We start from the raw sequence: 10,367 nt of genomic DNA, 5'->3' as shown, positions 1-10,367 counted from the left end.
TATATTTTTTTGTTTTCTAATCAATTTATGCATTAATAGTTCAACATTTTTTTTTCTTTTCCTTTTTTTTCCTGCTTTGAAATAAACCAAACAATAAATCTGCGAGGCCCAAAACATTGAAGAACTGCGTGCAACCAGCACTGCGCTCTGATTGGCTGTTGCCTGTCACGTGCTACAACGGACCCCGCCTTCCTCCCTTCCCAGCTTTACTGGAGCCTCGCCAGGGATCCGCTGAAGCTCGGTGCTCTCTATGAACAAACGCGTCGCGTCCAGGTGTTCCCCTCAGGATAGGAACTCAGGTAAACTTTTATCCTTCCCATGTCGGTTGTTTTGGTCGCGGCTAAGTCCGACAGCGAGACCCGGAAGTACCGCCGCGGGCTGCTGAAAAAGTGGCGTGACATTATATGGGCCGCCTTCTTCCTGTCTATGCGTCATGAATTTTCAGATTACATTAAAATAAAATTAAAAAGTCGTTTTATAAAAATCGCGGATGTCATGCTATCCTAGTAAATATATAGTAAAAACAAAACTGTCCGATAATGGGTGCAGGCTGTATCTGTTTGACCTGCAGGATCAGAACCACTCTGATGAGGATATTGACCTCCAACTTCATCTGCTCGTTTGTTTTCCAGGCTGTTTGGACCTCAATTTCTTGGTTCTGGACTCCTGTAAGCTGCGGTGAGTTCCCCATGAGACCACGGCTGAATTAGAAGCGAGCCAGAACCGGAGCGCTAATCCTCTAAGAAGCTTTTACGGTCCGAGTTGGCCGCCCGCTGACGCATGATGATGCAGGTGAGTGAATCCTACCACCAGAAGAACTCGCTCTTCAACGCCATGAGCCGCTTCATCGGCGCCGTTAACAACATGGACCAGACAGTCATGCTACCCAGCATGCTGCGGGACTTCCCGCCAGAGGACAGCGGGGAACTGATGGCGACCGCCACGGGCGGTGGCAGCAGCAGCAGCGGCGGCTACCTCCAGCCGGATATGTACGGTTCCTACGTCCTGCTCAAATCCATCCGCCATGACATTGAGTGGGGCGGGGCGCCGGGTGGGATGGAGGACGCGCGCGCGGCAGAGGGGGAGGACGACCTGCAGAAGGAGCTCCACTTCCACCTCAACGGACTGCACGCCATTCTGGCCAAGCTCACACACAAAGCCAACACGCTCACAAGCCGCTACAAAGAAGGGATCGGGTGCAGCAACTGAGATTTCCCATGGCCTGTGAACGTGTCACACCGTGTCCAAATTCCCTCACTGTTCCCCTATAGTCCAGGACTATCTAGTGCCCTTGATTTTCATGCAATTCGGACACATGATCCCTACTTTTATGTTTAGTGGTAAATCTAACCTCATCCATTTGCCAAAGTAAAAACCGTAAAAATAATAACATTTTATGTAGACTATTTATGAATCCGCTGTGTTCTGATGATGAAAACTTTGAATTTTTATATAAAAAAACCTTACTTTAAAGAAATATTTTTCACTTTACAAATCATTCCAATGCAATGCATTGTGGTCTATATTTGGCAATCTAATGAGCATTAATGCACACTAATTTTTCGCAGAGACTTCTGGGAAATTTCCAGGGCACTGGATTCAGGAATTGTAGATTGGGACTCCACGAAAAAAATGGTGAACAACCAAGGTGTGACCAGGGAAAGGGACTAATAAAGTTTTCAGAAAAACCTAGTTGAAGGTGGAAAGTTTTGCAAAGAAAAAGGGAAACGTGTGGAAGAAACTAAATTGGTTTAAATTGTACTCTAATGCTGTTAAATATTTTTAATATTGAGAAAAGCATGTACATTATTTTTTTAAACAAGTTTGTCTAAAAACGTATTCAGAAACTAAAGAGGACACCCGTATTTTTGAAAGTTTTAAAACTAAATTATTATTTTTTGTATCATCACTCTGTAGTTTTTTATGTCACCTGAATTTAATATTTATTTACTGAAAAGTTTGAACTGTTTAAAAATGTTTCGAACTGGTTAAATGTCCTCTGCATTGTTGTTTTAACTCTGATGCTATAGACACAACGGGGATGTGACTCGCGTACAAGAACGCGCTAAATGCGGGTTCTTGAACGCCTATCTAGCCCATGGTGTTCACACTGGACAAACAGGGAGGGGCTTCTTCTTCTTCTCCTTTTTTCTACTGTTTATTATTGCTTATCCATCACCTACAGTTTGAAGAGTTTTGGTGCAAAATGTCACTGGTTGTAAATCTCGCTCCAGGATTTTTTTTTCTCACAGCTCTATTCCGATATATATGTAAGACTCGGTGTCATAGATACCGTCCTGGCACAAATGGCAATTATTAATTTCTCCTCCATGATCACTTGGCAGTAGCCATACGTCACTACCAAATCCAAGTCCCTGATTTGTCAAAGCTTGTCTCTTAACGCCAGTTCAATGGTTTTTGTACAGAACACCCCAAAAGACACTTAAAAAGTTGCGTGAACAGGAGAGCTTTGAACGCTTTGAATGGAAGTGGTCCCTTGAACGCTCGTTTCCGAGCTGGTGTGAACGTGGCTTGAGTAAGAGATGTGAAGTCTCTGAACTGGAGGATTGTAAGGATTTATTTCAGGGCAGTAGTAGGTTTAAAAGTTGTCATCCGGACTTGGTTTTTAAGTTGAAAACGTTTAACGTTTCAACGATAAAGCCTTCAACGATAAAACCAAGTCCGGATGACAACTTTTAAACCTACTACTGCGATGGAATCAACTCTTCATAGACAGATTTTTTCCAGAGTTTCTCTTTTATTCCACCTCACAGCTTTTCATCTATGCAAACAAAGTTGTGATGACCTTGTGCTAGAACACAACTAAAGATTACATTTTTGGTTCTTAAGAGCACAGACAGAACTGATACTTAGATCCTGTAGAGCTTCATGAACGTCAAATGGTCGTTTTTCTGGCTGAAAACCTGGACTCATCCATGACTGTTTGGCTAGTCATTGCTGAAATGGAAAAAAAGTTTTTAGCTTTTTTTATTTTTTAAGAAACCTGCTTTTTTATAAAGGAGTTTTCATCTTCTGTGAGGATATGCTGTAAAATATGTCCTTGATTCTGTCAGACTGAACACTTTATATGAGATTCGTCCCTTGGAGCATGACTGAATCTGATGTTTTATTCCATTTCATGAGAACATTTATGGAACCTTTTATATTCTATGTCCAGATTAAAATGAATGTTTTCAAAAAGCTCGCTTCTTTCTTTTTTGTGTCTGATTTTATGTTCATTCTGAAAACCTTGAAGAATCTTCAAAAGAGAAATTTCCGTATCCCTTGTGCTACCTAAGATGACCCCACCCTTACTTTGACGTGTTATTCCTACCATGACAAAGGTGGATAAAGGTGGAAAGATTTCATGTAATCCATGGACACCAATGAAGATCACAAATCATTGAAGAAAAAAGGTTCAGAGCACTGTCTAGTGGGTCTAGATGACCCAACCCCCAATGTTAAAGTGCCTAGGATAGCACAAGGGTTTTAAAAAGAAAAGAAAAGTGTATAAGTCATATATGAAGAGGGTTGTGATTCTATGGTTTAGAGGCCAACATGTTCCCCAATCAGCCTGTCATGAAAGGATTGTGGTCAAATGCTGGTCCTGATGTCTGCTCTTCCAGTTTTATGGTAATTTATCAGAACCCATCTAAACCGGACTTGGCCACAAAAGAATCCGACAAGCGGCGCCTTACGTCGGACCGGTTTCTCAAAATTCCTCATTCAAATGAATCAACCAAAAAATATATATGGATCCTTGTGATCTAACAACAGACACACACTGAGCCCATGTCATGGTCTAAACCAATTACTTACCTTTGATTGCCCGGGGTCACATTATGCCTGTTTTTCTGTTGCTTCCTTTGCAAATGCTGTGGTCAGATGGAGGTGAGCAGCCGGGTGTGCCTGATAAACAGAGTGGATGTCGCCTCAAATGGTGAAAGCAAATTTTAAAAAAAAGGGGGACTTTAGTATAAGAATTATTGAGTTGATCCCACTGATCATGCTTTGTCTCCGGTTTCGCACTGGCATGGATTTGAAAACAGATCATTGTGAAGTTTTTAATTTCAAAACTGTGGCATTTATGTGGTGTTGAAATGATTGCATAAATGACAATGCAACTCGAACAACGAGGCTGTGTCCGAATTTTCACCCTGACCCCTAACTACTAAAAAACTATATAGTACATGACTATCTAGTGCCCTGGAATTTCAAAGCCATTTGGACACCATGCTCACTACTTTGTTTTTTTCTTTTTTAAACAGCAAATATAACGGCATTGAATTCACGAAGTGAAAAATGATATGAACATTTTGCAACGATTATTTATGAATCCAGTGTGTTCTGCAAATGAAAACGTTTATATTTTCTTTAAAAAATACATTTAAATATATCTGCTTTGCAAAAATTGTTTAAATGCAATGCATTGTGGTTTATATTCGCCAATCTATTGAGCATTGATGCACACTGGTTTGTAGCACAGATTTCTGGGAAGTTTCTAGGAGACTCGATTTTGGAATTGTATACTCGGACAGCACTATAAATTGAAGAACGCACTATATAGTGCACTATGTAGTGAAGGAATTCAGACATAGCCCAAATCTTCCAAAAACCACATGACTGCAGAATAACTTTCTGCAACTAAACAAAGGTCAATTTATTTGTAGAGCACCATCTATGGGGAGACACCAGAATTACAAGGAAAATAAAACAAGAAGGATTATCAATAAAGAATTTAGACCAATTTTGACGGCCGTAGTTTGCCCACCTCTGGTTTAGAGCCACATTCATGCTCAGACAAGGAAAACAGACATACATGGATCTATTTGTCTGCAAGTGCATGCATCAGAATGGAGCGGAGCGGGGAGCTTGTGGTCCAGCAACTGAAGAAGCACCTATGTTACAGCTACAAGCTTTTGGTTTTTGTCTGGTCCTAAATCCCAACAATTTCATTACAGACAACCGCAGATCACACATCATTTAAAGCTTAATTGTCTTTATACACGTCCTGCAACATGAGAAAAATGACATGAGAAAATGTTAAAAACACCAACAACGTGACTTTAATTGGAGTGGGTTTTTAATTAACTGGTTCGTTTATGAATAGTGCTCGTTAAAATTCACACAAAGTATAAAATAAACGTCTTAATCCGGGTTTGAGAGGTCATGCGCAGACTTGATTTCCTCGGTTGCTAGGAGACAAAGAACATTAAAGGATTACTCCTTGTGTTTTCCGTCAGTGTGTTTTAGCAGCTTGTCCCTGAGGGAGTTCAGGTTCGGGCCCGGTTTGACTGCGCGTTGTTGTCCCAACTCAAGTTCTGGAATTCTGCCGAGGAGGAACTCTCACGGGGGCGGGGCTAACCGGGGACTTCAGAGCGCTGGAGCCGCTCGGGACTCCTTTAATTTAAAGAGTGCGTGGGCTTGAGAAGGCGCTTGGCGTGAGAGCGACCTCAGACTCGCGCCGCGCGTGGAGGCGCGCGCGCGCGCCCAAACGTCAGGAGGATGGCCACACCTGAGCGCACAGGTACAGGAAACGATGAGGTTCCGCGTTCTCACACCGCGGAGGGGAAGCCAGAAGAGCACGCGCGCGAAAGAAGGGAGCAAAGCTCACGCGCCATGGGGAACCGAGACAGCAGAGTAAGTGTTGAGGGTGCGGGAGGGGGGGAGGCTGAAATCCCCACGATTAAAGTCTCCCCCGAGGATGGAGCTGTCTGCACCTTACCTGAGGTAGATGGAACTAAGGCTGAAGTTCCTCATACCAGAAGTGAAACCCAGATTCCCACTGAACTCACAGAAACCGGTACCAAAACTGGGACCCAATTGGTCCCCACTAGTCTGGCAGTCCTGGATGCAGCGTGGCAGCTGGAGGACTCAGACGAAGGGCGGAGCCAGACTGGCAGCGAGGATGGCAGCTCTCTGCGGTGCAGCCGCAAACGCTTCTTGCAGGTGATGAAGGACAGCTCCCTCCAGGTGCGCCGCAGCCTGAATTCGCTGCCCCCCAGGGGTGACTCCGACTCTTTGGGGGAAGACGAGAGGACGCCGGCGGCTTTGGACCCCCTGGAGCACGAGTGGATGATGTACTCCTCTGATGGGGAGTGGGACAGCCTGAGCCGGCTGCTTGACGTGGATCCTAACCTCCTCCAGAGGAAGGACTTCGTCACCGGTTTCACCTGCCTGCACTGGGCCGCCAAGCACGGCAAGTCGGAACTGTTGGTCCAGATCCTGACCGCGGCTGAGCGGCATCACGTCGATGCCAGCGTGAATGGGCGCACAAGTGCAGGCTACACCCCACTTCACTTGGCCGCCATGCAGGGACACCTGGACGTGCTGAAGCTCCTGGTGGGGGCCTACAATGCCGACGTGAACCTGAGGGACTACAGCGGCCGGAAGGCCTGCCACTACCTTAACAAGAGCATAGGAGGAGACATTCAAGACATCATTGCAGATGTCGAGGCCCCCGATGCCCCAACGGAAGAGAAAAAGGCCCTGGCTAGGTCTCACAGCAGCTTTATGGACAAGGGGCCCAAACCCAGGGGGTCGGTCTTGCTTAGGAGGAGGTCGTCGTTCAGCAGCATGGGACCCAAACTGCAGAGGCTCCGTGCACGAGCGTCTCACCTCGTCCACAGAGCCTCATTTAGAGAGCCGGGAGGGTCCAGAGGGGCCCCCTCAGGTCCAGACCCACTTCTATAGCTGAGATTTATGAAGATTTGTGATTGAGGATTATGCAATCTGACACAAATTTGCCTGCCGACAGACAGACAGACAGGACCCAACCTCCGTTGTGGTTCTGATGACTTCACGCATCTACTCGCGTAGTTCCTTCAGATTCCTGTAGGGGCAGACGGCACACACACATGGTGGCGTTTTGTAAATGCTTGTACATTCTTTGCAACACCTGAAAAACACCCTACCGCTCCCAGCAGGCTGCAACGTGTCAACCCCGCCCTCGAAGATTTGCTGGAAGTGTTGAGAAAGACAGGAAAAGATGATGCATTTCCACATAAAATCATGATCTTTACCATGACGGACCTGCGTCATTGCTAATTCTGCAGTGATTCAGATATGTTTAATGCAGTTTCAATGTGAATTTTATTTTTCTTCAATAAATATTTGAAATTTTTCTGGCTTTCTTTTTTTTAACTAAAATATTCTCCTTGAGACTATCAACGTCCTTCAAAATCAGAACAGGAACAATGGCATTTTGAGAGCACGTCATCAGGTTGACAACTGCAAACACTCAAGAGTGGCCGTGTCACATTGTCACTACTTACGTTTTACTAATATTGCATGGATAAAAATTGGTCAAAAGTGAATATTCGTGGAAAAAGTATATAAATTTGAGGTCTCCACGTAAACTTTCCACAGATGTATCACGAATGAACCAATTTAAAACCTCGGAAGAAGTACAAATAAACCAAGTAAAGAACACCTAAATCAACGTATAGAACATGAGCCGTGTGTGATTATTGCACTGTTTAGATGCAATCCATTAGTGATACATGTGTCAATTAAGTAATATTAACGTAATATGTGTGTCATATACGCAATATAAAAGTTATACATCGGTGGTACATGCATTTGTTAGGACTGTGTCGAACAGTCATGAAAAGCCATAATTTTTTTTTTTTCTTTTAACTTGTCCTGTCCAACAGCTGGGCAGGCAGATGAGAACTGCGGGCCTCTTGTGTTGGACATATTTTACTTTAACAACAGGGGTTACTAATATTCAGACAAACCAAAGGTATGTCTGAATAAACCCCTTTTGTAATTGAGGCCAAACTTTATGAATTTCAATCATGTTTGAAAATCTTTGGTGTGTGACCGGACGGAAAAGGAAAGGAGGGAAGAAGAGAGAGGAATGTTAGAGAGAAGGGGGGGTAGGAGGGTGATAATAGGAGGGGGGGGGGATAAGACCATGAAGCAGCATAGAGCAGCAAGTTTATTGGTTGTTTATCATTACGGTAAGGTTCAAATGTAGTAAAAAAAGGGCGGGGCCTGTCCACACACACACTCAAATGTTATCAACACACCTGCTAGCTGCAAAAATGTCCACATGTCAACATGTACACAATACAGATAGTGTTCACACACGCATACTTATGCCTTTAAACCAACTAGTGTGAAATATTTCATTCATTCAATCATGCAAACTATTAGTGCAAAGGTGAGCTAACACCTGTGCTCACGTGAGTGTTTATGTTCTTCTAAAATGGATGGTGGAATGTGAAAAGAAGGAAGGAGAGTGCCCAGCCATCCCCACACCAAGACCCCCGCAGCGGCAGCCGGAACCCTCGATCGCCACATGGCAGCAGGCAGGGAACAACCGCCCCCCAGGCGACCAAATCCGCCACCAAGGCCAGAGCCAGCAGGACCGCCACGAGGCCCCCAGACCCAGAGAGCAGGGAGGCATGGGGGGAAAGAGAGCGCAGCCCCAGCCCAACCAGGAGAGCAGCTGCCGCGCCAGGAGAGCCCAACGCAGGGCCCAGCCCGAGAAGGGCGCCCACAGCCCCAGACGAGCACCCCATCACCACCCAGGAGTTCTGGAGTGTAAGAGAGACCCGCTCCGCACTCCAGGCAGCCACCCACCCGGCCCACGGTTGGTCCAGGGAGGAGCAAGGCAGGGGCCAGCCGCCCCCACCCAGGCGGGGAGCACCCCAGGGAAAAAGGGGGCCCACAAGGGGTGTTGTAAACATGGCCCGACCAGGCTCGGCCACAGTTGGATTGAAATAACTTTGCGTATGCATCCTGCAATAATCACGCACAATTACGTAAGATTTATGTAACCATTGTGCATTAACTACGTAAGATATGTGCCACCTGGGTAATTCTCAACCGACCGTAAATTTTGAGCAGCTCAAAACTAAATTCATGGGCTGAAACCCTTGAATGACGCACACGGACGAATGACGTACGCAAGAAACACTTGGGAATTGTGTATTTCAGGCATGTGTCACGAAAAACATGATTTGAAAAATTGCATACGTGGAACATGCGCATGTGACATGGCCTTGATTTTGGTACATCTAAGGAAGGGTAACAGACGACACCAACAGCAGTGGAAATGACGTCACCATAATCTCTATCACCCAAGGTCAATCATGTCTTGGGGGGGTATTCCAGAAAGCAGGTTATGCTAACTCCCACAGTAAGTTTGAGGCAAAGAAGTGTACAACCACCGCTTTAGGTTCCAAAAACAGAGGTATGTTTCAGGGTATGCTTAGTTCCCCTGGCAAGTCATTCTCTGAACATAACCTGGTCTGGAGCAGGTTTAGTTGAAGGTTAGTTTGTTTTCAGAGAGGTGAAACAGCATGGCGTGGCCATTTGAAGATGATTTAGTGGATGAAGAAGCTCAGATAATACTTTTTCCGCTATGAGAGGGTGATAAGACCACGTCTGGATGTTGGAAAGATAAACTTTTTTACTTTGATCTAACTTAATTATTTGCTTTAGTTAAGATGAATCAAATTTTTTTAGTTAAGTCCTTTAAAGTAACATGTAGTTATCAGACAGTTATTTTACTTTCATTTAAATTAATCCAATTAAGTAGGTGTAACTTTGGTGCTGCTTTTAGATCGGTACCGCAAAGAATTGTGGGATACCATTCCCTTTGCCTGTCAGGACGGATTTGGGTTCAAGTGTGGGTTTTTGACCAAATGTGTTTAGTTGTTTAGCTGTTTTACTGTGTTTTGCTGAGTTATTTGTCCTTCTATGTTTAACCCTTGTGCTATCCTAGGTACTTTAACATTGGGAGTTGGGTCATCTAGACCCACTAGACAGTGTGCTGAACTTTTTTTCTTCAATGATTTGTGATCTTCACTGATGTCCATGGATTACATGAACTCTTTCCACTTTTAACCACCTTTGTCATGGTAGGGAGAACATGTCAATGCAAGGGTGGGGTGTTATGGTGCCTGTCAGTCTTCTCCCCCTCCCCATTCTGCTCTGCTCCTGACTCCACCAGCTGTGACCAATCCACCTCATCAGCCGCTGCAGCTCAAAAGGAGACCCAGCTCCAGTTTTCAACGCCAGTTCGTTGCCCCTTATGGTGACTATACCTGGTCTCAGTCTAGCTCATGGTTTGTAAAGCCAAGTCTTGCCTCGACTCTAACTCTGTTTTCCCTGCCTCAGGATTCCTGCCTCCAAGTGTCACTTGTGGAAGTCAGATCGAGCCCTCCTGCATTCTTGTGGAAACACCACGCGCTGCCAAGCCGCGCTACCACCTCCAGCCATGCTTCAAGCCGCATTCCTCATCAGACCAATACCAAGCCACAACCATCTCTCCTGGAAAAAATAAATACTCTTACTTACCTCACACCTACCTGTGTCCTCACTCTGGGTTTCAGCATCTGGGTCCATCCATCCTA

At 45.1% G+C, this 10,367-nt stretch overlaps 2 protein-coding genes and 1 long non-coding RNA gene across 3 annotated transcripts; all 3 read left to right on the top strand.

Moving 5' to 3' along the window:
* Nucleotides 1–67: 67 nt before the first annotated feature.
* LOC101162029 (mid1-interacting protein 1-B) lies at nt 68–3,201 on the top strand. Its single transcript, XM_004066476.4, has 2 exons — nt 68–299; nt 633–3,201. The coding sequence occupies exon 2, from the start codon at nt 781–783 to the stop codon at nt 1,207–1,209; it is 429 nt and encodes a 142-aa protein (XP_004066524.2). The 5' UTR covers nt 68–299; nt 633–780; the 3' UTR covers nt 1,210–3,201.
* A 1,900-nt stretch (nt 3,202–5,101) lies between these two features.
* LOC101161785 (ankyrin repeat domain-containing protein SOWAHC-like) lies at nt 5,102–7,124 on the top strand. The gene has a single exon (XM_004066475.4). The coding sequence runs from the start codon at nt 5,506–5,508 to the stop codon at nt 6,691–6,693; it is 1,188 nt and encodes a 395-aa protein (XP_004066523.1). The 5' UTR covers nt 5,102–5,505; the 3' UTR covers nt 6,694–7,124.
* Nucleotides 7,125–9,832: 2,708 nt separating this feature from the next.
* LOC110016676 lies at nt 9,833–10,317 on the top strand. Its single transcript, XR_002292009.2, has 2 exons — nt 9,833–10,048; nt 10,132–10,317. It is a non-coding gene; the product is annotated as an uncharacterized LOC110016676 (long non-coding RNA).
* The last annotated feature ends 50 nt before the right edge of the window (nt 10,318–10,367 follow it).

The sequence above is a fragment of the Oryzias latipes genome, chromosome 2, assembly GCF_002234675.1.
Source record: "Oryzias latipes chromosome 2, ASM223467v1".
Lineage (NCBI taxonomy): Eukaryota > Metazoa > Chordata > Actinopteri > Beloniformes > Adrianichthyidae > Oryzias > Oryzias latipes.
This window is presented reverse-complemented; position numbering and strand designations above follow the sequence as displayed.